Source organism: Balearica regulorum, chromosome 14 (genome assembly GCF_011004875.1).
Source record: "Balearica regulorum gibbericeps isolate bBalReg1 chromosome 14, bBalReg1.pri, whole genome shotgun sequence".
In the NCBI taxonomy this organism is placed as follows: domain Eukaryota; kingdom Metazoa; phylum Chordata; class Aves; order Gruiformes; family Gruidae; genus Balearica; species Balearica regulorum.
The window spans coordinates 18,350,570-18,375,791 of record NC_046197.1 but is presented as its reverse complement, the minus strand read 5'-3'; the positions used below and the strand labels follow the sequence as shown (position 1 = coordinate 18,375,791).

At 53.3% G+C, this 25,222-nt stretch overlaps 1 protein-coding gene across 4 annotated transcripts in view; it reads left to right on the top strand.

The window, feature by feature from the left end:
• Window positions 1-25,222, top strand: part of JADE2 (jade family PHD finger 2) — an 81,721-nt gene that overhangs the window by 52,093 nt on the left and 4,406 nt on the right. For 3 of the 4 annotated variants that reach the window (XM_075766220.1, XM_075766217.1, XM_075766218.1), the window contains exons 6-11: window positions 2,506-2,717; window positions 6,704-6,871; window positions 7,410-7,526; window positions 13,027-13,488; window positions 18,796-18,913; window positions 23,335-23,463. In XM_075766220.1, the coding sequence (XP_075622335.1) occupies window positions 2,506-2,717; window positions 6,704-6,871; window positions 7,410-7,526; window positions 13,027-13,488; window positions 18,796-18,913; window positions 23,335-23,463 (1,206 nt within the window). The remainder of the gene's footprint in view (window positions 1-2,505; window positions 2,718-6,703; window positions 6,872-7,409; window positions 7,527-13,026; window positions 13,489-18,795; window positions 18,914-23,334; window positions 23,464-25,222) is intronic. The other variant, XM_075766219.1, reaches the window with a different exon arrangement.

The following is a 25,222-nucleotide window of genomic DNA, read 5'->3' as shown; positions in this document are numbered from 1 at the left end:
GAGAGCGCACGCGTGTGTGTGCGTGCGGGAGGGAGAGATCTATATTTTTCGCCGTAACGGTATAACAACTACATTGCATGTAGGCTGATGAGGCAACCCCGCTGGGGAGCCGCTCGTGCTCCAGCGCGGGAGTTTTGGGATCAGTGGGGACTTTCTCCCCAGGGTTAAGCTGATGATGCCGGGGCATCGCTGTGGATGGAAAGTGCAGGAGGTGGGATGGGAGTCGCTCCTTTCCACTCGAGGTGAAATGGGAACGGTGGTGATGCCAGCACGATCCCGGTGATGCCAGCGCGATCCCGACCCTGCGGGCAGGTCAAGGTCATGATTCCTGTGGAAACCCCACTCCGTTTCCTTCCTCACGCTGCCTGCAGCTGCCGGCTCTCTGCCTGCCCTCTCTGAGCACGGGGCGGCTCTAGAAAATGTGCAGGGAAAAGCACCGGGAACACTTTAACAATCATTTTGTTTTCCAGAAGAGCAAAGAGAGCAGAGCCTGAAATGTTGGGAGAAAGGGCGTAACTCCAGGCTGACACGCCGGTGCCTGGGACCGTAAGTCACAGATGCAGACCTGAAACACTGACCAGGAGCAATACGTTCTTACTGGGCTTCTTCGATGCTTACGTAAAGTCATGGCTTGCGGCTCTCCGCAGAGCAAGTGCGGCTGGGGTGGTGTGTTTATAAAGGGTCACCATCAAGGCAAAAATAAGGCTCTGCCTTTGTAACCCACTCCCTGCCCTGTTGCATCCGACCGGCACGATGCCAAGAGCGAGCCGGCAGCTCCGTCCTGGCTCCGGCGCGTGGGGCTCGCTGTGCCGCCGTGCCAGCACCAGGATGCTTCGCATCGCAGCCTGTGCCAGCCCGGGGCTCTGCAGAGATCCCGCGCTCCTCGCCGGGGCTGTTGGCTAATAAAACAGGTATTGTCAGGTTCCTCGGCGTGTTGTGGCACAGCAGCTCGAGCGCTTGAAAGGGCTGTGATAGGGAACAGTGTTGTCTGTCTTAGATGGTATCTCAGACACAGACATGTAAAATGCCAGGCTAGATGTTTGCAGAGACTTGTCAAGCTAAGGGAAACGGTGCCAACGCGAAACACTGAGCTTAAAAAAGCAGACAATGGTGTGTTTGCTTACCGAGCTCACCTACGGGTTGCTTTCCCCCTTGACAGAGTTGTTTCAGCTGGTCCCTGGCCGTCGGGGGAAGGTGCAATCTCTGCCAGCATCCTCCAGCCGGAGGGGCTGGGCGCGCTGCCCGGGACCCCCCCAGTCTCGTGTGTCCCCCCCTCAGCCCCAGGGGCCTCTCAGGGTCCCAGAGCTCATCCAGGACAGGGACATCACGCTGTGGCTTCTGAGATGGCAGATTTCTCCCTGAACATTTAATTAATAACTGGTTCGTATTAGTACTTCCTCAAGCCTTTTTTTCCCCTTCTCTGCTCATACATGAAATATTTTCTTCCATTGCCTTGCAACAAGAAAGTTGGACAGCAGTGCTCCTCCGCTGTCTGGTGCTTTCTGGAGCATCCTGGCCATCATCACAGATAATACACACAAATGAAATGCAAAGATTAAATGGTTTTTATTGCATCCTGCTGGTATCTCCATCCGCATCTCTGTGCCTTCCCCGGTGATGAAGCAGTGCTCACGGGGAGACAGGGAGCGATGGGGGCTTAACTCTGCCTCTTAGCCCTCACAGAGAACCTCCCTCCTGCTGCTGACAGACTTTTTCCTTCTTTTTTTCCTTACCTGGAGTGACCTCATGTTGCATATGTGGCACTGGGATCTTTGTGGGTGGGTGAGAGGCAGCACTTTTGGGTTTCGGTGCTGCCGAGCTCCTGGCAGCAGCATCCCCCCCCGTAACAGTGGCCGGGCATCCCGCTGCTGGAGGTTGCTGCTCTGAAACAGCCTCTCCTGGGTATTGGCCTCGTATTCCTGGTTGTCACCCTGGAGGAACCTCTGGTAAAGCACCTCTGCCACTTCTTCCCACTAAAGATCCTGGTACGGGGGGAATAAAACACGACATGGCAGTGTCTGACCTTCTGATTCCACTAAACCCAACCAGGAGAAAAACCACTTATTTGTCCTCAGTTTCAGCCTTTGGCTTCAATTTTACAGTTCCGTTTAATTGGCCTTAAAAGGGTCAATTTTCAGTCTTAACAATTAAAGCATTGACTTTCTGTTGCCAAAGCTTGTCTGAACCTTCGCTGCAGAAAGCATCTTTGCAAAAGTTCTCTCCTTGAACATTTAAACTGTCAGACCTAATTATCCGCATTGCTTCAGCTGAATGGGTTTCTTTCCTCTCAGCCAGCAGCAATATTTTGTTACTGTCTGTGAAAAATAAACTGCATCCTGAGTTAGAAGCAGACGTTTTTCTGAATCGCCGCTCTTACCATCGCCGTGGATTTGCCTCTTGAGTTGCAATCTAAAATGCTCAGCCCTTTGCAAAACGCTCCCTGAAGGCGGGTGGGCTCCCACGCTGGAGCTGTATCAGTGTCCTCCTCTGCCTTCTGCCTTGCAGAAAAGCCCGAGCTGGATGAGATCACCCTGGAACGAGTGCTGGAGGAGCTGGAGACCATGTGCTACGAAAACATGAACATCGCCATCGAAACGGAGGAGGGCTTGGGCATCGAGTACGACGAGGACGTGGTGTGCGACGTCTGCCGCTCGCCGGAGGGAGAGGATGGCAACGAGATGGTGTTCTGCGACAAGTGCAACGTCTGCGTGCACCAGGTGAGCCCCCGCCGCGGGGGGGGAGAGCGGCAGGTTGTGGCTGGCTGCACATCACGCTCCGATACCCTGCTCCAGGTTCCTCCCAGCCCCGCCGTCCCCCTTTCCCTGAGCTGCTCCGGACCCCTGTTAAGCTTTTCTGATGGATTCCCAGTGTCTCTCCAGCGGAGCGAGGGTAGCAAATGCGGTGTTCGATTGCTGGCGGACAGCAGACTTGCTTTTCTGACTTTCTTAGCCCCAGTCCTTCGTAAGTGCCCAGAGAAATATGCAACCAGAGGTTGAAAACCACCTCCTGTGAGCTTGCTTTGCCCCCTCCTCCTTACTCTCTGGTCTCTCTGATATTTTATTTTATGCCTCCTCTTCCATTAATGTCCTTACTCTTCTTCCATACTCTATCTTTCTTTATTAAACTGCAGCCATGGGTCCTGACCAGCGCCGTGTGCGGGACTGGCTGGTGGGCTGGGAGGGCCGTGGGTCTGCAGCCCTGCACTCATCCTGCGCTCGCCGGGGGTCGGTGGGCTTGGACGGACCTCCAGCCTCCTCCACAGCGTTACACTGGGGGTGGTGGGACCTTCCAGCTCCGCTACCACCGTCTCACCTCGCAGGGTTTCTGTCTCAGCTTCTCTGCTGTACAAGTGTAGGATTTCATTTTATTTTGCTGCCTGGAGGAAAATAATTTTATTTTTAGAATTGAATGCAAATGCTTCAAGCACTTGCTGGGGGCGGGGTCCGTGGGTTCCTGCGCTTGGTGCTCAAAGCAGGGAGACCTTGACATGGAGATGGCAGCCATGTGAGGGTCTCCTGGGTCCCGCGTGGGTCCGGGGAGGTTTTGCTGGTTGTGCTTCGAGGGGAAGCACCGTGCGGTGCTGGGACGGCACCGGCAGCTCCTGGGCTTTACCTTCCGTGTGAAGGTTTTTGGGTTTTTTTCCTTTGAAGACAGCCATTTGCTCATCTTTTGGGCAGCTTTTCCATCAGCGCTTCCTGGAGGTGGGAGAGCGTTGGAGATATCTATAGTTGCGGGAGGTGGGTGTTTTGAATGGTTTCCATCAGTGAATCAGATTCCACAAAATACCACGACGATTCGGGGGGGGGGGGGGGGGGGGGTGTATTGGGTTGGGTTTTTTTAACAAGCCCAAGGGGCAATGTCAGGCTGTGAGCTGACACATGCCGACGGGCCGGGGTCGGGGGGAGGCAGGTCAGCGTGCACAGGGCTGCTGTGGGGACGTGCGGACCCTGGCTGTGCCCACCACGGGCCCTGGCACCCGTGGGCTCCGCTTTTGGCAGCAGCCCTGGTGCTGGGAGCAGAGCGGAGCTGCAGAAGGGGACGTGGCTGGCTGGGTTTCAAGGCTGTTGAAAGAAAAGGGAGATTTTCCGTTGTTTTCAGGGAGCAGAGTCCAGCCCTGAGCCCGATGCCAGCCTGTAAGCTGCCTGTGATTTAATCTCTGCCCCGATTTACACCCTAAACCACAAAGTCCAGAGCCGCAGCGCGGGGTGTTACATGGCATCATGTTTCTTATCTACCCTGCCCCGTGCCTTTGCCAGCCCCGTGTCCAAAACCTGCTGGGGACGATGCTTTCCTGTGGGGAACCGGGTGCCAATGCCACGGGCTTTGCCTGTTTGGGCAGCGGTGGAGGGGAGCTGGGGTCCCGCGGGACACGGCCGGAGAGATGCCTCGTCCTCCTGCATCCCAGCGGGAAGGGGCAGAGGCAGGGCTGTGCTCAGACACACGTTGGTGGGTTATGGGGCTGGAAGGGATCATTGTAATCATCTCATCTGCATAACACAAGCCATGGGGCTTGCTATTAATTAATTCCTATGAAGTGTAGCTTTTAGAAAACACATGCAATCTTCATTTTAAAATTTTCAGCGAGGAAGAATCTTCCCCCCCCGCTGCTAAATCGTTGTGGTTCATCGCTCTCGCGGTGGCAATGTCGCACTTCTGTTTAGCATGGGAACGATCCATCTCCAGCTTCCAGCCGTGGTCCTGTCATTACCGAATTCCCATTCCCTGGCGTGGGAACACGGCCGAGCTCTCTCTCTGTTACATGGACCACACCAAGCTTTGCCGTGGCTCAGCATCCTCCTCACTTTTTCGGCATCCCCTTCTCGGTGACGATGTGCCCGTGACAGGCGCAGCGATAAAAATAGCTGCTCTGCTCCTACTCGGCATTGCTCTGGCTCTGTGTTCCCAGAGCATCTTCTGGCTGGTGCTGGACTGGGAGAGCGTGTTTAGCTGATAACCACCTCATTTATAGAGCTACTCCTTGTCTGGGACAGAGGCCCTGTAGTATGTGCTCCTTGGAGCAGAATTGCACCTTCAGCTGCTCTAAAACCTCTAGGAATTAATAACAGGGAGCCAAGACTCTTCTAGAGATGCACACTTCATCATAATTCCTGTTTTCCTCTGGATTTTGAGATCAGTCTGCCAGTTTATTCTCCTGGTAGTATGTATCAGGCTGATTTTTGTGTGGTACTAAATCAGATATTTTGTAAAACTCTGTTACAGAAATGATCTGTCAGATTTGGAGGTGCTGTGAAACACACAGTTAAGTCTCTCTGAACCGTGTAGACTCACAGCAATAATATTACCTCCCTTAATTCCTTATTATCCCAATAATCTGTTCATGAAATGGCTTCTTCCCCTTAGAAATCACTATCAGTCAATTTGTTCTTTGGGGCAACCTAAAGCCGTGTTATAAAGTCTGTTCTTGGCCAGTAAAGACCGGGGATGTGTTTTTCCCACGCTCGTGCATCTCCGCGTGCCCCCTCTGCCCGTCTCCCCACCTGCAGCGCTGTCACTCGCGGTGATGGTGACCTGCAGCACCAGGACAAAACCATGTTGGTTTTTTTTGGAGTAAACTTCAGAAAGTGGAGTTGACACATGCCTGGGCTCAATTTACAGCCAACAGTGCCAGGGGTCCTTATCGGCGCTGCCCGCTCCGCTTGCCTTCTGGGGGGACAGCGGAGCAGCCAGATCTAGTATTAATTACACTACCTCGTTAAAAATAGTGACACAGCCCCGCGTTCGCACCCGAAGCAGTTGTCTGCCACTCTCTGAAAACCATTTAAGTGCGAGTTATCGGGACTTGCCAGTTAAAAACTGTCTAGTTTCAGTAGTAGCTGTTTAATACGGTCATAAGTTACAGCCAAAGTGGAAAGTGGAAAGTATTTTATCATCGTCATTATGTGATACGGCTTATCATTTGGCTCTTCCCCAAGTACGGAAGAGAAATATTTATGGAACACTTTGGCTGCTCTGCATCCTGCGCTATCGCAGCAGGTCAGGGAGCTCCGTGGGCGATCCAAGTCCTTTAGCTCGCTTTGCCGTAGACTTGTCCTTGTCTCCTTTAGATTTACCGTCCTTTAGATTTATCATCCTTTATGGTTCCTCCCTTCTGATTTATATTCATGACTATCGGTTTCCCCTTTTTACCTTTCCGTAGTTATTTTCACTTCCCCTTCGGGCTGCGTTGGGTGTGTAACCAGTGTGGTCATCTTTCTCAATCATGGGGTTGTGGCTTTTCAGCCCTCAGCTACCTCAGAGGTTTTCTCTGCACAGCATTTCTTACTTCGAGCTGTCGTGGGTCGGGTGGCTGTTCAGAAACAGGCAGGAGATGAGCGGGCAGATGTCGGCACCGCAGAGCTGCCGATGGCGGGGGCTCTGATGGAGCAGCCCGGTTGCTTTCCCCACCCCGACCCAGAGCCAGGCGGATGCTTGCTGTGATACGCAGCACATTTGTATACTTAGCTTTTAATTCAAACCCAGGACATATTGATCCGGCATGGAAATAGGGAAGGCAGCAAGGAAGGAAGAGTTTAACCCCAGTCTGATTGCGGAGCTGCTTGTCATCTGCTGTTTATTACTGCGCTGCCCAGCTGCGGGGGCGATAAGCCAGCGGTCGTGGAAAAGCTGTGAGTGAAGGAGGAGGTCCTGGAGGATGCTCTTCCCGGGCTGCTGGGACTAACCCACCTCCCTCGTGTCTGCGCAGGCGTGCTACGGCATCCTGAAGGTCCCCATCGGGAGCTGGCTGTGCCGGACCTGCGCCCTCGGGGTTCAGCCCAAGTGTCTACTGTGCCCGAAGAGAGGGGGAGCACTGAAGCCCACCAGGAGCGGGACAAAATGGGTCCACGTTAGCTGTGCCTTATGGATACCTGAAGTAAGATGTTTTCAAACCTCTTCTTGACCGCGCGGGTGCGCACGGACCTGGTTGCCAGGTCTCGACCCAGGATGTTCATTAATGGTGTAAACGGCAAGTGCAGTTTGGCTCGTCAAGCCGTGCCGAGGTCAGAGCTGCAATGCCGGTCGGTCGTCGGGCTGTGTGTTTAATTAGCAGCCAAGGAGCACCCCCCCCATTAAGGGATGACACAGAGGTGGGTGTAAGGGTGCAGGGGTGGGGGGTGTTCACAGGACCTGCCCAGGCAGGGTAAAGCTGATTTCATGTGCCCATCTGAGATGATACACAGCAATGTCCAGATGAGGAATTAGTTCAGAGGAAACACTGACAGAAGTTTTCCCGTCCATTTCATCCAGATTTGTTTCTGGTTTTGGGGGTTTGGGTTTTTCTTTCCAAATTACAAGTGACCCTGAAAAATAACAAAGAAAAAATCTGTCATTTCTGAAAAAATTCAGATTGCCCTGTAGGAGATTTGGGATGGTAACCAGTATTTACAACTTGTCTTCTATTTCGTGACCAGGTTAGCATTGGATGTCCTGAAAAAATGGAACCCATTACAAAGATCTCACATATCCCAGCAAGCAGATGGGCTTTGTCCTGCAGCCTCTGCAAGGAGTGCACCGGGACGTGTATTCAGGTACGTAACTCGGCACCAAAGAAACTCACACCTCTGGGGTTGTGTCTGTAATAGCCACCAGAGAGTCTCGAGATGTTGGCAGACACGATCTGGCCGAGGCTTATTCCTGCTCTGAGTAAACCTAACAACAGGGAGCACAAGTGCCCATCAGGCATCATCAGATGTTGTTTGCAATCATTTAATGTATTGAGCGCTAGGAATCTAGATTAACTTTCTTTGCATAACACAGTGATGTTGCTGTAGTGACAGTAATTACCAGGACCGCTAATGACCTTGGTTTGAAATCAGGAACCTCCAGCAGAAGGGCTTGGCATAGCTGCCAGAAAAGTGAGATACTCATGAGATACATAGCCCAAGTATTTCACAAACCAGTGGGGGTTGGCTGGGAAGCCTTTATGTTGGGGGGGGATATCAGGAAACCCCAGGATTAGGTAGTCCTCACTAGCCTGCTGCCGTGCAAAACAGAGTATTTACCAGGTATTACATTCCCGCATTTGGGGGACAATGGGGATGGAATAGCCATTAAGCTTTGAAAAATTGGGAGAAAGTTTGGGATGTGTATAAATCCTGACTGATCAGCTCCCCTGCAGCAACAGGAGCTGCACCTCGGAGGTCGGTGTAGGCAGCAGCGACTATTGGGGACCAGAAGGAGCTGACTGGTTGCAGAAGGGCGATAGGAATAGGAGGTCCGCAGGCTCCGCTGCATTTGTGCCACTGCCTTGGGTTTAATACTTTAAAGGGAGCTATTTAAAAGCAATCCCCTTAGCTTGAAATGAAATCTCACAATGCTTCTTTAAATCTCTAATGTTGACTCACTTCTTTTTTGATGGCTCTGGGTGGATCTGCTTATTCACCCTGCCAGATGGAGATACTGTGTCATAACGGCAACTGCTTTCAAAGAACGGAAGGGCAGGGAAGGAGGCAAACAGACTTGGCAGCAGCAAAAAGAATTCAGCTTCTCTGAGTCTTCATCCTCTTAGTGCCGACATGGCACGGGAGCTGTGAGATCGCGGGGACTGAATGGATTTGCGTTAAAGGTCACCTGAGATGGAACAGGAGCTTTATTGTCTCCTGTGCCGGCAGCTCACGGTTTATAAGTCTTCACAAGATTGTCACCGGAGCGTTTGCCAAGGCCACCCTAGCACGTTCGGGATGGTTTTGCTTCAAGGAGAAGGGGGGGAAGAAGAAGGAAGAAAAAAAAAAGCAGGCGGTGCCTTTATTTAAGGATTTATGGGGTAAATCAGCAAGTTCATCCATGGATAAATAAACACACTCCAAACTCATCAACAGTACAGAGCTCTGTTTTGAAAGTTTATGTTTATGGAGCATATTTTTGATTAGTGCCTGTTTATCCAGGTGTAATCTAACTACCTTTGTCAGGGTTTATGACCCAGCTCTGAAAGGAGAAGGTTGTTTTCTGTTAAAGCCCTGAGCTTTTACTCTTGGCAGCAGGAATCGGGTGCTGCAGGTGGGGCAGGTCTGCGGAAGGAAAGGTGGTGTTTCCAGGAGGGGGGTTTCCAAGTAGCTGGTTGGAACTGGGCTTTGCCGAAAAGGGATGCAAAAATCCGGACGGCAAGCTGGAGGAGTGGAAGGCTGTCATCCCAGAGGGGCAGGGGGATGCTCAGAGGCAGCGCCGCAGCTGACGACCAACGTGAGATATTTTTGCATAGGCACCTCTGTCCGTCGGGGTATTTTTCCCCATCCGAATTGGACCATCAAAAGGGAAACAAACTCAGGGCAGCCTGAGGAAGGGCTCCCTACTGCTCTCCATGCCTCTGACCTTGCTGCTTGCATGGAATTCCTTCCCTTGCTTTTCTGGTGCAGAGCTGTGAAGCCGGTGTAACTCGACGTGGCCGTAGTTCAGCCAGAGCTCCCGGACGCCGGGCAGGGATGCAGCCCTGGAGGCACGCTTCCCCCATCTCCTGTTAAGGGGAAATCATGACTTCATGGTGGTTCTTGTGGTCAGACATCAGGAGATGCCAAAGAGAGCTCAGTATCCAGCAGGAATATTCTCGTTTGCATTGCTGAGACGGAAAAGAGAGTACTAGGAACCGGGCTCTGGGACAGCCCCAGTCCCCACCGCTCTTGCTTGGGACCCAGCTCCCTCCTCACCAGCTCCCTCCTCACTTCTCAGAGCAACTGGAAGAGCTCACCAAGGCCTTTCAACGCAGCGCAAAATGCCAGGTCTCTGTTAGTTGCCGGCAGACTTCTCCAAAGGACAGGATCTTTTGCTGTCATCATCTTCCAGCTTTCTTTTTGTTGCTCTTTTTAGGAGAAAAAGCCCTGGCAAGTGTCCTCCACCACTCATTCATGCCCGCTCCTCTGCCCACTGCTGCCCGCTCCCCTTGAGTTGCTTGTGCCAGTGGTCCCCATCCACTGGGATAACTGTTGTGGTGGTTCCCAGACCTGTCGTCCGATTGTGCCTATAGCCCTGAAAACGTATAGCTCGAGGAAGGGGAAGGGCAGCGCGTGTGCACTGTGCAGCCCCCACGCCATCCTCCACCCCAGCTCCGCATCCTCCGGGGATGTCTGCGATGCTGAAATTGCCTGTTTCGGCTGAGGAGCGCTACCAGGATCCAGACCATCTGTGGTCACTAAAAATCACATGGTAGTTTCTGTAAGGATGCAGAAGTGTTGTGGCTGATGGCTTGGCTGGAGTTCAGCACCGGTAATTAATTTTTCCTTCCTGAGTTCCCCTCGCAGTTCTGTTGGAGGAGCCGCTTCCTTCCCCTCCGGCCCCAAACTGCGGCACAGCACCTCTGTAAGCTGCTAAACTTCTGTTTGAATTTCCTGGGCAAACAAAATCATCCCTCTATTTCTTCCCGGTAAGAGTGGTTTGAGGAGTAATTAACAGCCCACGTCAGTGCAGTTTTCACCCTCCCTCTCAGGATTCTGTTTGGGGATGGATTTGCCTAAGCAAAGTATGCTGAAATCCTTGAATGAAAGGTGCTGTAAGATAACGAAGCACGATCGATAACGAAGCAGACTTGGGGACTGCAACAGTCTTACGAGCCCGGTTTATTCTGCGTGGCAGATCCCTCCCTCCCGCAAAGATCAGCTTCATTCCAGCGCTGTCCTGGGATGGATCAATATGTTTTATTGTCAGTTTATGCAGAGTCCCCGGGTAGCGGCGGCCGACCAGGTACCTTTCTTTGTTGCCCTGTCAGCCAGGCTGCCTAATTATTTTCTCTTTGCCTTTTGGGCACGGTTTCTGACAACTGCTGCTTGCCATCTGTCGGAGGAGAGATCCAGGCCGGGTGACGATTTGTTTTATTCTGAAGATGGAGTGACGGTCGTTCCCGTGAGCGGGACGTTGTCCTGGCAGAAGCCACAGCTCTTTCGCTAATGCCGTTATTAGCGCTGGTGACAGAAACAGGAGGAAGGGGACACCGCTGTGTGGCTTTCCGCTGCTCACGTAGTTCACCGACGGCAGCGAGTTCTCCATGTCCACTTTCTCTACCGTATACATTTATGTGCACAGCAGCACAAAGGATGCGGTAGTTCGAAGCACCCCCAGCTGTTACACGGAAACAGCCAGGATGGAGTGTGCGAGGAGTACATCAGGAGTATAGCAGGAGTATGACAGGAGTACGTCAGGAGCTCAGTAGCACCATGCAGTACCAAATACCATCTTGGCTACCAGAGAAGAAAGTTCAATCACGGGAACTTCCAGCTGGCAAAGGCTTCCAACCTGAAAGCGCATCACACCTCCGCTGCGGAGGGTGCACCGGGCTGGCGCGGGAGCACGGACGGGTCCCACACGATGCCAGGCTCCAGGCAAGCGCCTGCAGCATAGCAGAGGGAGTTGATTTTTGCAAGCCATCAGCTATTTTCACAAGCGATTTCAGGCTGAAATTAGGACCAAATGGACGTATTTAAGCAGGGTGAGCGGAGGGCAGGAGTTCATCATCTGCTGCATTCGGTGCCTGCAGGAGTTAGTGCCCAGCATCGCTGCCCAGAGCCGTGCTGGTACAGCGCGGGGCTTGGCCGCGGCAGGGTTGCATCCAGCTCTTCCCGCTGGTTTCGGAGACTTTGGAGCGGGGCCTGGAGAGCCCTGGAAGTGGAGTACTTGGACACAGCTTGCCTGCGCTTTTCTTGGCCCTGGCAGCTGCGCTAGTCTCTCGCTTTCATAAGCACCAGCAGATTCATAAACAAAGTCAAGGGAAAATATCTAAAAGCAGCAATGTCAAAAGTTCACACGCTGGTTGACTGAGCAGGAATTCAGGGCTGATGGGACAAAGATAAAAAGCCATAAAATTTCTGTTCCTCAACTACTACCAGAATACTTTTTTTTTTTTTTCTTTTCAAGAATTAAAGTGCAGCAAATCCCCAGTAAAACTGCAGCATCCCAAACGGTTTGTCATCAACATCCAGGAAATTTCACGTGCCTCCGCCTGGTCCTTCAGGCCACAACTGCATCTTCATCCCCCGCAAGAACAATTCTTCCATAAACGCCAAAATATGGTGCCTACAGTAATAGCCCACTTAAAATGTCTCATTATTGCAGTTTAACTGGTCATTAGCAGCTGGAATAGACTGATTTCTTATGGGTTGTGGCTGAAATAATTACCTGACACTCTGAGCCATTAAAAAGCAGTTAATGAGTAGAGGGGGAGAAGGTGCTGATGTGGACACGGGCACTGCGCCGGCTGGGGGAGGTTCTTCTGTAGGAAACCAGGCTGAGGTTTGTTGCCTGTGGGATCCAAAGTAGTTTAAGCCTGAGGTAAGTTAGGGAAATCATTAAAAAATTAATCTGATAGAAGTTTGACAACAGTCTGGCCACTGTATCAGTTCTAAAAAGTTCATTTCATGATGTTTTGCTCTGTATGTGCTGAGTTTCCTTTTTTTTAATGATTTTTTAATGGAGCTAATTAGAGGCTGTGTAATTTCCAGAGGAGAAAGGCATCGTGCTCCAGGAGCGTTGGCTGCTTCTGAGATACCGTGTTCGCTCGTAAATCTTGACATGTTCTGTATGCTTTCAATAAAAACGGCATATTAGCTTTAGATGTGGTAACAGATTGGAGTAGTTTAAGAGTGAAATATGGATGAAAATTTCTCCATCAAGAGAAACCCACTGACAATCTTTGAGCATCCTGTTGGCCCATGCTGTTGTCTTTGGCTGTTGACATGTTGTGTTGTCATGTTGGAAGAACCATTGGAAGCTCCTGTTTATGGTAGGTGACAGACGAGCAGGGCCCGGCACAGAGAAGGATTAAAGCAGGTAAGGTGGGAAGATGCCCACTGATATCTAGTGAACCCTGGGTTTCTTCTGCTTGGATTTATGGTGTCCGGCTCATAGGTGTGTAAGACTTGGGCAATGCAGGTGTTCCTCCGTAAGGAGTACCTGTAGTAGAGCATCCATCACGTCATGGTGGGTGTTGTCACTCAGATGGGTGTCACTGGGTTTGTAGTAAGCACTTGTGGTCCCGTTGCATCGGTAAGTGTTCCCCACCCCGATGGTGCTTTGCCCTGGCCGTAAGCCCTGTCCTTCTCCCCGCAGTGCTCCATGCCCGCCTGTGTCACCGCGTTCCACGTCACCTGCGCCTTCGACCACAACCTTGACATGCGGACTATTCTAGCAGACAATGACGAAGTGAAGTTCAAGTCCTTCTGCCTTGAGCACAGCACCGGTGCCACCAAGCTGCCCGAGGAGGCACGGACAGAGCCCGACCAAGCCCAGCTGGACTTGGAGAAGGTCACGCTGCGGAAGCAGAAGCTCCAGCAGCTGGAGGAGGACTTCTATGAACTCGTGAAGCCTTCAGAGGTGGCGGAGAACCTTGACTTAAGCGAATCGCTGGTGGATTTTGTCTACCAGTACTGGAAGCTGAAGAGGAAAGCAAATTCCAACAAACCGCTGCTGACACCAAAAACGGATGAGGTGGACAACTTGGCCCAGCAAGAACAGGACGTTCTCTACCGACGCTTAAAGCTCTTCATGCACCTCAGGCAAGACCTGGAGAGGGTGAGTACAGCTTTTCCTTCAATGGTGTACCCATATGCTCCGTCAGGGCTGTTTTAATGTGTGCTGGCACCTATAGACGGCACAAGCCCTGTTCCCCCTTGACTCAGTTTGACACCCCAAACGGTTGTGTCCCTTCATCTAGAGCTTTACTTAGAACAGCGGTGCTCGGCGTGCGTGTATCATCACTGCCTAAACACTGACACTGATGAAGTAAGTTAGTGGTGGTCTCAGCTGGAGGTTCAAAAGAGCAAATGTCTGCAGGGAGAAGGTGCCTCGGTGGGGGCGGGTGGCTGGGAGGCAGATGCTGCTGCAGCTTCTATCCACTATGTCTTCATAGTCTCAAACCACAAAATTATCCTGTGCTGCCCCTCAGATGCTTTCCAGGAGCAAGGCACAGGAACAATTCGTTATTTACTTACATTAGCCGTCAAAGATGGGTGGATGGCAGGAGCGAGCAGCAGGGCCGGCGGGACGGGGCATTCCCTGCCCTGTCGCAGCCAAAAGTGGGTCGGCTCCTCGGGGAGCCGCCGGCAGAGGCAGAGCCGTGCCGGAGGATGGAGCCGGAGGATGCAGGCACCCGCGGCTCCCCGTGGTATGGGGCATCCTTGCACAGGAGAGGGAGCAGCCGCCTCCACGGCAGCTATTTTTTTTTTGGGAGAAGAAATGTCGGTGGAGCGGCAGTACCAAAGCGGTGCCGGACCCCCCCGGGCTGCGCTCGCTGACGCACCGTGCTGCCTGCCTGCGGATTTGGCTGCCATGGCTGCACGGAAAGGGGGAGCAGGCGGGAGCAGGGATGGGGCAGAGGGAGGCTGGAGAGGAGGAGGGGTGGCGAAGGCGAGAGAAGCAGTGATGGGAGGAAGCACGGAGGAAGAAGCACAACGCCCAGCGTGAGATGGCAGAGAGCGGCCAGGGGAGGGGACGAGTGCGGCAGTGCCAGTGCTGGGGGGACACGGGCACAGCGTGGGGCAGCAGTGGGACAGGCAGGGCAGGGCTGCCCAGTCTGGCACGCAGGGGCCAAGCTGCCTGTGGTTCTGTGCTTAAAACCTGAGTCCTGCCTGGTCCCCTCCCTCCTGCTCCTGCCAGAGGGGTGAATCCACAGCCCCTCCTGACAGCCCACCCGGAGTGCAAAAGCCGTGGAAGGGCTCAGGAGGTCGCTGGGAACAGGCAAGAAAGGAGGAAAGCAGGAGAATAGCATTGCTTTGACCCGGTGGAGGTGGTGCCCCGAGCCGGGGGGGGGGCAGAGGGTGCTGCTGGGGACGTGCTGTTCCCTGGGCAGCGAAGGCAACAGTGGTGCTGCCCCTGTTTATCCCTGAACCCTCTCTCCAAGCTGCTGTGGATCTGCGGCACAATTTAACCCCTGGGGAGAAGGCGGTATGGGTGAGCAGGGTGTTCGTGTCCAGGTGGGGTTTCAGCTCTGGACCAGCCCGTTCTGGTCCCTCGCTGCAGTTCCCTGTGTGGGTCTTGGAGCCCGAGTCCCTTATCCTGTGTAAAACCAATTGAATTTCAAGCTATTGGTCTCTTTTCTGTGGCCGTATTGGCCTTCATCCCTATGTCCATCATTGCCATCGCTCTGCCAGCCTGTCTCTGCTTTGCTCCTGCCTTTACTGCATCATGTTTCCCTCTCTTTCTTGGGCTGGTGCCACCGTTAATGGGTCTCCAGCCCTGAGCTGTAGGCAACAGGCTGCAGCTGCCGGATCCGAGGGCGACAAGTTCAGCTCACTTTTTTCCCCTCATCTGCTTCTCTATATTGTAAATCTAAACCAGGCTGCTCCACCTCCCTCTGCTTCCACTTGCTCCCAGCTTGACTTTCCCGGCTGCAGTGAACCGCTGTGCGTCCCTGGGTACAGCGCTTTGCTCCAGGAGCTGCCTAATTCAAAGACGTGGCACAGCGGCTTCTCTTTGATTTCGTTGTGTCCAAACTACGGGTTTTACCAGATTTCTCATTTTCCAGGGTTACCTCCAGGCTTCGTGGGGTCATTCCCCATCAGCGTTCAGCCTCTGCTTAGCAACTCCCTGCCAGGTTTCACCGCCTGGCCCTGGAAAAGCTGTTTGTTTGCTCTTCTTCCAAAAGGGGGAACAATAAACACTGGCCGGATCAAAGTCCGGTGCTCGGATGGGTGCTACGGGTTTAAATCCCATTGCTGCCAGTGCATCCCAGGTATCTGATCCCGTCTGTCAGCGCCGCTCCCAGCCGCCCCGTTTCGCTTGCAAATAGTGAGGCATCCCATCAAATAGGGGTGGGAGGAGAGCAGCCTGGAGGGGTGGCTTTCAGAGGGTGTCCACGGGGCATCATGTTCCTGTTAGTGGTTTCAGCAATTAATCTGGCAGGAATGGTTGTGATTTTGGGGCTGGTAATGGTATCTGGATCCAAGAATTGGGGAGGCAGAAGCAGCAGGATAGATGATGCGGGGACAGCCAGGATGATGGCGTTTCCCTCTGCCATCTCTTAACTGCTGTCATTTCTGCACTTCACAGTGTCAGCAAATTAAAGCTGTTGCCTGGGAATCCTAATACAGTCCTCCTGGTTTTGGCCTTTTTTAACCCTCTTTGCCTTTTTTTTTTTTTTTTTTTTTTAAGTTTTTTCCAAGGACTGGTTGTTTAAATGAGCTTCATCAAAAAGCTGTTGTTTCCAGGCTTTCGTACCAGCATCTAAGCTTGGCTTGGGGAAGCAGCGTTGTGTGGTGTTCAGCTGTGTAAGTGTGTGTAAATACCAGCAGTCTCTAAGCAGAGCACAAGTAATGTTTTCTTCCAGGAATATCAAATCGTAGAGAAGAGATACCACCAAACACTTTGAGATGCAGGTTGCCAGAGGGAGTTGTTTTCCTCATAAAGAAATTTTAGTTTGATGTTTTCTCCAATCCAGAATAAAAAAAAGAGAACGTAGTAAAATATACAGCATATAGCTCGCTGCTTTATATTTGCAGCTAGGGGATTCATCAAAAAAATAAAAATAAAAAAAAAAAAGATGAGCTTTTCCTCCCTTATTCGTGAGTGTTTCCAGATTGTCCGTAGGTAAGACCGATGCCGTTAGGGGATGGCCACGGTCATCCTGCTGCCTTCACAGCCTTTGGTGGCAGACGTGAGGTAAGCGTGGGACGAGGTCCTGGCTGTGTGTGTCACTGTGAGAGGCACAAAGGCTCCCGACCACGCAGGGACAGTCCCCCGAGCCTGGAAGTACCCCAGCCTTCCTCTGCAGAGAGGGGTTTGAGAACGAGGAGGGGGAGGAATCGGAGGCATCAGGGTCACACGTGGGGGTGACGCACCCACGGACGTTACTGCCCTTGTCTCCCTTCAGGCCACCTCCTCACCACCTTATTACAGGCAGTTTTGCTCTTTCAGAGCATCAGGAAGCTGAGTAAACGCTGTCAAATCCTGTTAGCTGCCATTAGCATTTTCTGTTTCACAGCCAAAACCCTCCGTTTCCTCCGAAAGCCGCGGTGCCTGCCGCAGCCATGGTGACAGAGCCCGGCTCTCCAGCCACCCTTACGCAGGGCTGGCGAAAAGCGTGGCGCGGAAATTCATGGCAAGGCAGATGCCGGCGGGGATCACACGGTAGCTCTGTCGTCTGGGGGTGTTTATCAGCAATGCCGTGCGATGAGCAGGGTTTAACCGCTGCTGCGCTCGCTCACACGAGCGTTTATGTCTCGTGCTTTGCTATTTGCATTTAGGGCTTCCTGCTTGGTTCGTAAAATTTCTTGTACTGGGACAAAACGTGCCGGTGATTTGCAGGTAGATGTGGAGCAAGTGCGAGTAACCCTGCGGAGGGGAGGATGCTGGCCAGATTTGGGGCAGGGGAGCCGCACCGGTACGGGGCTGCTGACCTGGGCCAGCATCACCTGGATATTTGGGTGTATTTTCGGTGCTCTGTCCTGGCATTTGCTTTAGGGCAGCAGGCAGTTTTGTAAGGCTCTGACGTTCAGCAGCTCGGTCGCCTCGTACCTGCAGCTCCGTCCCAGCTGCGGCTGTGGGAGGAGGGTCTCTCCCTCCCTGCAAAAGGAGCAATTTGTGGATGAGAACTGGCCTCTTGACCCAGGGGACCAAAGTGCCTCTTAGCATTTGGCATTTTTGTGCAAATTTCTGTGTCAGGTGTGAACGAGGCACACGTCTGATGCTGGGCTGAGGGCTCGGCGCGACGCTCGGATGCTCAGGGCTGTGTGCTTCTGCTGGGCCATTGCGTAACCGTGTTATAACGCTCCTTCTACAGCATCTTCCCTTCCAAGACTTTCCAAATCCTTTAGAGACATTAACTTCTTCAGTAGGTCTGTGAACAATGAACAGGAGATTAAACCAGCCTGTGTGTCCGCACCGTTGCTGTACCTGGATAAAATCACGAAATAATTTACCTGTTTTTCCTGGCTCTGTTCCCATTTTGTGGGTCTCGGTCCCTTTGCGTGGTGATGTGTACCAGCAGCAGAGTTAAAGGATGTGCTGCAACAAGTGCTGAAAGTTAATCCTGACTAATCGGAGCAGATTAGTGTCGCGCTCGGCCCCGTTTGACTCCCTGCTGTGTTACTCGGGCTGGATTTGTGCCCTCGAAAGCACTGATGCCGAAGTGCAAACCCTGCCCGTGAATTCAGGCCTTTGATGGGAGAAGGAAAGATTAACTTGCTTATTGTTTATGGTCAGAAAAAGACAGGACAGAGAGACTCCCCTCCGTGCATCCCCCTACACAGACCTCTGCGTGGGGAGGGCTTCGGACGTTCCCCGCTCGCTGCTGGCCCGAGTGCTGGGAGCGGTGGTGGCCGAGCTGTCCTTCGTGCCGGGGCAGAGGCTGGTGGAGCCGTGGTTGGGTTTTTCCAAGGTGGCTGCTCTGTTTTGGGGTGGGTGCTCCAGGCTCCAGCACTCCGGGTGGGTGCTCCAGGTATCTGCAGGGCTTTGCAGGGAGACTTGGTGCTACAAGAGGGACATGCTGTTGGGATGAGCAAAGCCGTATCTCTGGAGATACTCTGCTTCCTTACGGCTTTTGTATGCCCAGTGCATGTGCTGGAGAAGCCGGCCAGCCCTCCTCGCCCCCCACGGGATCCTGGCTGTCAGAGCCAGAACAGACACATTGAGGCTTTGAATCATTCACTGCGTGGTTATTCCCATCTACATTGTGCAGTTTGGATCAAGAGCCATCACCTCTAGTCCTGGTGCATCCAGAGTGCCCCGGTAACGAGTTTTGGTGCGGCGCGGCTGATGGCGAGATGAAGAAGACCGAATCCCGGGGAGCGGGGATTTCCCTGGGAGGCAGAAGCAGCGACACAGCTTGAGGGGACCCGTTTGGACCCTGCCTAAACCAGACACTGTTTTTTTGTGTTTCTGTAGGTTAGAAATCTCTGTTACATGGTGACGAGACGGGAGAAAATGAAACACACCATTTGTAAACTCCAGGAGCAGATCTTCCATCTCCAGATGAAGCTTATTGAGAAAGATCTTTACCCAGGTCAGTACCGCATACCGGAGCTTGTTCTCGCAGACGCTGTCCCTGCCGTCCTCTGAAGCCAAAGACTGGTGCCCAAGCCTCAGCCCCCACCCCAAGGAAGCCAGAGCTGCCCCCTCCCCGGCAGTGTTATTTAAGCACAGTTCCTATGTCGACTCTTTGCACATCTCCAGTTTTGTTCAGAAACACACAATAAAGCCATACCCTGGGTGACCGGAGTGTCGGAGCTCCTTGTTTTCACAGATCCCTCTCGATCCTCCTCTCCACAGGAACTGGTCAGAAGGACCAAGCGTTTGGTTAGGTGGTGATGCTGAGGCAGCGTTTCAGCAACTTTGGTGGAGATGGAGCTGTTTGGGAGGAGATGGCACATCCCGGGCACGGGGCTGATCCACAGCAGCTGGCTCCCTGGCGTGGGTCAGCACCCCACGCTTTGGACTCTTCGCAGATGCCTCTGGCTCTGCCAAGAATCCAAGGTTAAGCTGCTGGTGGGATGTCTGTCACTCCTAAAGACCAGCTCCTTTAGCTCCGGTCAGCTGCCGTTCTCTGCTCCACATACCTGTTAGTTGGGAGCATCACACCTACTGCATGCGAAGCCTTTGGCTCCTTTTATTAAGAACTGAAATAAAGTTGGTTTCCTTCTGTCCTTTTTTTTTTTTTTTTTTTTTTCCTTTTGCACGAGTGGTGCCGGAGCCCACAGCTCCTGCTCCCTCCTCCTTTCCCTTCGGTGGCAGCGCAGACCAGACCCCGTGGCTGCAGAACAGTTTTTCCAGCAGCAGCATCTGGCGCTTTGGCAGGCTCTTCCGACGGTTGTTGTGTTTGTGGCTTTGGAGTTGCTTTTGAAGCCATCACATGGTCGGGGTTTCTGCAGGAACTGGCTGGGCTGAGCTTTCCTTGACAAAAGTTTCCTTTGACTGAAGTTTCGGAGGCTGAGAAGTGCGTACGTTGAGATGTTTGTGACTCAGAGTCTGTGCAAATTCCTCGCGATGGCTAGAGGCAGACGTCTGCGTGGGGCAGGGGTGACTGGGACCCCGAGGTGTGCTCCGGGGAGATGTGGGTCCTGTAAATCTCTGTCCCTGTGACACAGGTCAGTGACACTGCGTGTTGCTTCGTACGTCCTCACTGAACCAGCGATACGGGTCACCAGCCTGGGCACACACGAAATGGTGTTCCCGGTTGTTCCCACCAACGGGAGACCCCGCGTTGCACATCCCGAGAGCCGTTCCTGGCACCCGGGAGACTTGTGCCGCGTTGTGGTCCCAGCAGTGATGCTGCTGCCTGGGGGAGGGCCAGCTCGGGAATAACGGGTGGGATAAAAGAGCAACAAACTGGGATCCCGATGGCAGATGCTGTGCACCGTTGCTGCCAGGCTCTGCGGGAGCGGGGCAGGAATCATCCGGGGAGTGCTGGGTTTTGGGGGGATTACAGGGGACGTCGTGATGCTCTTCGGTTCGGCTGGTTGAACCTGGTTTAGGGTTCACAGCTCTCAGGAGGAGACAGGCGCGGGGTAGTTTGCCAGAAAGGCTTTTTGAGCTCATCTCCCTCGCAAACGGGGTGTTAGATGGCTGGAAATGCCCCTGGGGACCTGTGTTCCCCAAAATGCCTTGGGGAGTCTGACCTCCGGTGCGTGCCCGACCCTCTCTAACGCAGTGACGGGGTGGGAGCCAGTAGCTCCTCCTGGGGAGGGCTGGGGGGGTGAGCCGGGACCCTCCTCAGCGGGATGGGGATGCCGGCCGGCAAGGGGGAGCTGTGTCGGGGCTCTGCCGCTTGCGTTTCGGGGCTGTGCGCCCCGCCGAGTGCCGGCGCTGTGCCATTGCCCTTCCTGAAAATGTCACGCGTGTGCTCAGAGAACAGCACGACTGCCACGACCGTGATGTTTGTTCTGCCCGAAGGTGAGTGATCAGAGACAAACCCGCGGTGAGAGGCTGACTCAGGCGGTGATTTGCGCAGGCTGGGGGATCGTTTCACACGTTTTGATGCAAATGTTCTTCTCTCCTGCCCCAAACGGCTGGCGTTTGCCAATTCATTTTCTGCTCTGAACCGACTGCGCCGAGCTGGTTGTCTCTCCCGGGATGGGCTTTTTGGTTAAGCCGGAGCAGGGGCTGCTGCCCCTGGGACCCGGCTCTGGGAAAGGGCCCGGCTGCGGGAATTTGCTCCTGGGATCTCCAGGTGGTTTGGGCATGTCCTTCCCATGCCAGGGGGACATTAGGGACCTGAGTGCTTTTTGGCATTGGTGCGTAGGGTCTCCCGAGGTCGGGAGGAGTTGCCTTGCTGGGAGGTAACATTAGGCCGTACGTTGCAATCCCAAATGTGGGAAGAGAGGATGGCCCGGTTAGCCGTGACAGTCACAGTCCAGGTAAGAGCACAGCATCGGTACGTACCTCCTGCCCGATGCCGCACACAACCCTCACGCTGATCTCCAGGTCCTGCCCGACAGCTGGAGCAAGCGCTGGGGCCATCAGCAGCACTGTCCCACCCCAGTCCCATCCCGAATACGCGCCATTAAAGAGCCTGATCCTACCAAGTGCTCCCAACGCCCGCGCGTTTGCTAAGTGTCCTCGATGCCAGTTAGACACTTAGAGCTAAAGAGACTCGGGACCAAAGCTATGGATAACTCGCTGCTGCGGTTTCCATCGTTACGAGGCGGTAACGGGTTTGAAAGGAGGGAGGTGGATCCTGTAGCATCCCCTCCGCCCAGCTTCTGAGCAGGCTGCTCTGCGTGCCTGGGCTTTCTTAAAGAAAGGAAAAAGTCTGTTATTTTGCCTGGATGAGGCCAGTTTTTAACTGCTGTTACGGTAGTCATCAACCGAAATCGGTTGGGTTTATTCCAAAGATGGTTTTGGCACAAAAGTTTTTTTTGGAATGGCTTCCTCATAAAACTCAAAACTGGAAGGGTTTATTTTTCCTGCTGACAAACGATCATTTAAGCAGGAGATTTTTAATAAAATTAGCGAGAACTGCCCAAGTAAAATGAGCCCACCTCTCTCCCCTGTATTTTTTTTGCATGGAGTGGAAAGTAAACACTGTCTGGCTTTGCAACACAGGTACTATTTTGACAGGTTCCTCTTCAAAAAGTACTGCTCGGGTTTCTCTTTAGCCCCATTGTGCTGTCCAAACAAAGTTAGATTTTTATTTTGTAAGCGAAGTGAAAAACGTGTCTGCATTTCTCCGGTTATTTGGCAGGAACGTAGCAAATACCAATTTTGCTTTTGCTTTTCTTTCTTTCAGTGAGTCTTTTGGTCAAGAGGCGTTCCTGGCTTGGCAAGCCCGGGACTGTAAATCCTCTGTTAGTCCGGCCTGGGCAGGTGCAATGCCCCTGCGCACCCAGTACATTTCCACTGCTGCAGCAAGGGGAGAGCAGAGGTTATTCCCTCTGACCCATCCAGCCCGCAGCCTCGCTGCTCTTTCGTTTCTTAAAACCATTGCTCCGATAGCTGCACAGCTCGTGCAGGGGCCAGACCGAACAACTGCATGTCTTGCCTCGGCATCCCTCAGCCACTCACGTTTTGGTTTAGGGGCAATATCCTCCCCCCCCCTCTGAAAATTAGTAGAAGTTTTAGCATGGACTTCTTTTTGGGAGAGTGACCTAACAGAGTAAGTAAAAACTGTTGGGAGTATTTCACTTGGCAATACAAGTCGTACTTTTATAGGGTATTTGTCCTGTTTACCCAAGAGGAATAAATCCAGTAGAAGTTCAAAGCCATTTAGGAAATATTGATTTTTAGCTGAATGTCTCCATAGCTAAGAGTTATATCCCTGGCTTTCCATAGGCAATGCTGGTCATCTTTCCTACTCCATTTACTTATGTTCAATACACTGCTTAAGTTTTACAGCCGTGTTCGGTTTTTTTCACCCCCGTACAGTGTGAGTGCAAGCAGTGGCTATCGCCGAAAGGTCAAATCAGATCAAGGTCTGCTTTAAAACACGGCCGGTACCGTTGCTGTCAAACTGGCTTTGCAGCTGCATCCCTCCAGGAGATGCTCTTGTCGGTGATGGGTGACACGCCGCTGGGTTTGGAGGTCCCCACGTCTCCTGGAAGGTGTCTGAGCAGGGTTTGGGGTTACTCCTGCTGCTCCCGCAGGTCCTCGCCCCAAAGCCCCGGTCCAGGAGGGCACGTTGGTGGCTGGAGGGTCTCCAGCGAGTCCCCTGCCTTCGGTGGGACTGCTCCTGCAGCCGCGTTAAGTTCATGGCCAAGGCCCAAACCTCTTTTTTATACAACCTACGGAATTCAGATTTTTCTTACGCTATAGAGACTTTAGCCTACAGCTGGCCAAGAAGTGGCCGCTGTCCTCCCTTTGGCTTGGAGTTGTTTGCAGGTCTGGTCCAGGTCTGCACCGCAGGGGTGTGCCCCAGGGGAACTGGCTCACCGCAGCATCCCTGATGCCTCGTCTCACACGGAGTTTTCCTTTTTTTCTAAAAAATGCCAGAACAAACTGGGAAGAGGACAAAGGGTAAGAAAAGTGACCCGAGAAGGAAAGGAAGAGATGGTAGAAAAAATAGTCCTGAGAAGAAAGAGAAAAGGAAATCAGTCAACGAAACTGTATTGGGACAACTGGGTAAGTCGGATTTTATGGGTGCAGAGCTGACCCATGCCGCTGGAGGCTCCTGGTTTTGGGGAGCAGGGTTGAGTCCCAGCCCCTGATCCCTCCTGCACGTACATGGTGGAGTTACGCCCAAGGCCATGGGAGCCTCTTCCATCTGTCCCTCGTGGGCACCAGCCTGAATGACCGAGCTCCTACGGGAGGGACTGCGTCGGAGACGTGATCCCTGGTGGGGCAGGGGGTGTAAAATCCGCCCCCCCCCGCCCCCCGCAGCCCCAGGGCTTGTGTCTGGATTAGGAGAATGTGTTACAGAACCTGTGATGTGCTGCTGAAGAGTGATTCCACTTTCCGGTGATAAAATCAGTCTTCCTCACCCCGCAGTAGGGCTCATCCCCCGTATCTTCTGTGCTGCGCACCGATGGTGAATACAGCGCATGGGCTGTGCATTTCCATGGCATGTACTGTCCAGGACCGTGCGGTCGTGCTGGTTGTGCGGGCGGTCCGGGAGCATCCAGGAGGCAGGCACAAAGCGTGGCTGCGCTCTTGAATTTGCTTGGGGGGCAAGGAGATGCGGGCTGGCTCTGCGGATGCTTCACCCACCTCTGGCTCTTCCCCATCAGCTGCAACCTACCGCCGCTCGGCAGCCGACGAGGGTTGGGGAGGGGGAGTAAAAAACCAGAACAAAAAAGGTCTTTTTTGACGATATCCTTGGCAACTGCATATGATTTTTGTATGGAACTGGGTTTTTGTTTGATTTCCTCCGGCGCTGTCACCTCCGCCAGCATGCGGGGTAGGAGGTGATGAGTTTGTGCGTGCTCAGCTGTCCCACATGTGCACAGAGCGTGCGCCAGTCCCGTGGGGCTCTCCGACAGTCTGAGGGTGCTATAAAACCCTCCTGGGGGTACAGAGAGTTTCGGTGGGAGGTCTGGGCATCTGGGGCACCCTGCCTTGCTTTGCTTTGCCCATTGCTCGCCCCAGCTGCTTTCTGTTCATCTCAAAGCTGTTGGGTTTTAGGCAGAGGTCCCTTTGGAAATGGGGCTTTTGCGCTCATCCTGTCTCTGCACTGTTCTCCGCTAAAGAAACTTTACATTTTCTGGAGCATATTTGTCAAATGATGGAGGACTGGGGCATCTCCGGGAAAAACTGCACTGCTGCAAGCTTGGGAAACCAGGCAGCTGACCCAGAGCTTCACCAGGGTCTTGGAACCTCCTGGATTTTGTTAAGGGCTTGAAGCATCGCTTGGGGCTGCAGTCATCAGAGAAGGGCTGGGGGAAGGTGACCTTGGCAGTGCCCTTGCCGGCAAGACTTCGGGCTGTTCAGTGCCTGGGTACCACACGATGCCCTAAGCTCATCCCTGCTCCTGCTTCCCCTCCCCTGCATTGGGAGGTGACCTGCCAGGAGGTGTGGGATGGTCACCTCAACAGTGTCACCTCCGAGGGGGGAAATCCGAGCTGATGACCCTCCCCAGCGCTGCCCTTGAGCAGCCCTGGCATTGCGCAGGGCGTTTCGTTTGTGCCCCTGCGGTGGTCGCTCGTCCACGCAGCGTGGAGGCGTGAGGTCACGGCCCGTATCGCTGCTCACAGGGGAGGGTGATGCAAAGCCGTAATTGAAACCGGCAAACACTGCGGATGTGAGTTGCCGTGCCTCTGCCACTGCTCTTTCCCTCTTCTCTTTGCTAGGCTGACTGCTTTAAAAGGAAAGCTCTCACCTGAAAACAAAAATCAAACAACTTTTCCTCCATCCAGAAAACCAGCTCTGATGTTGAACCCGTGGG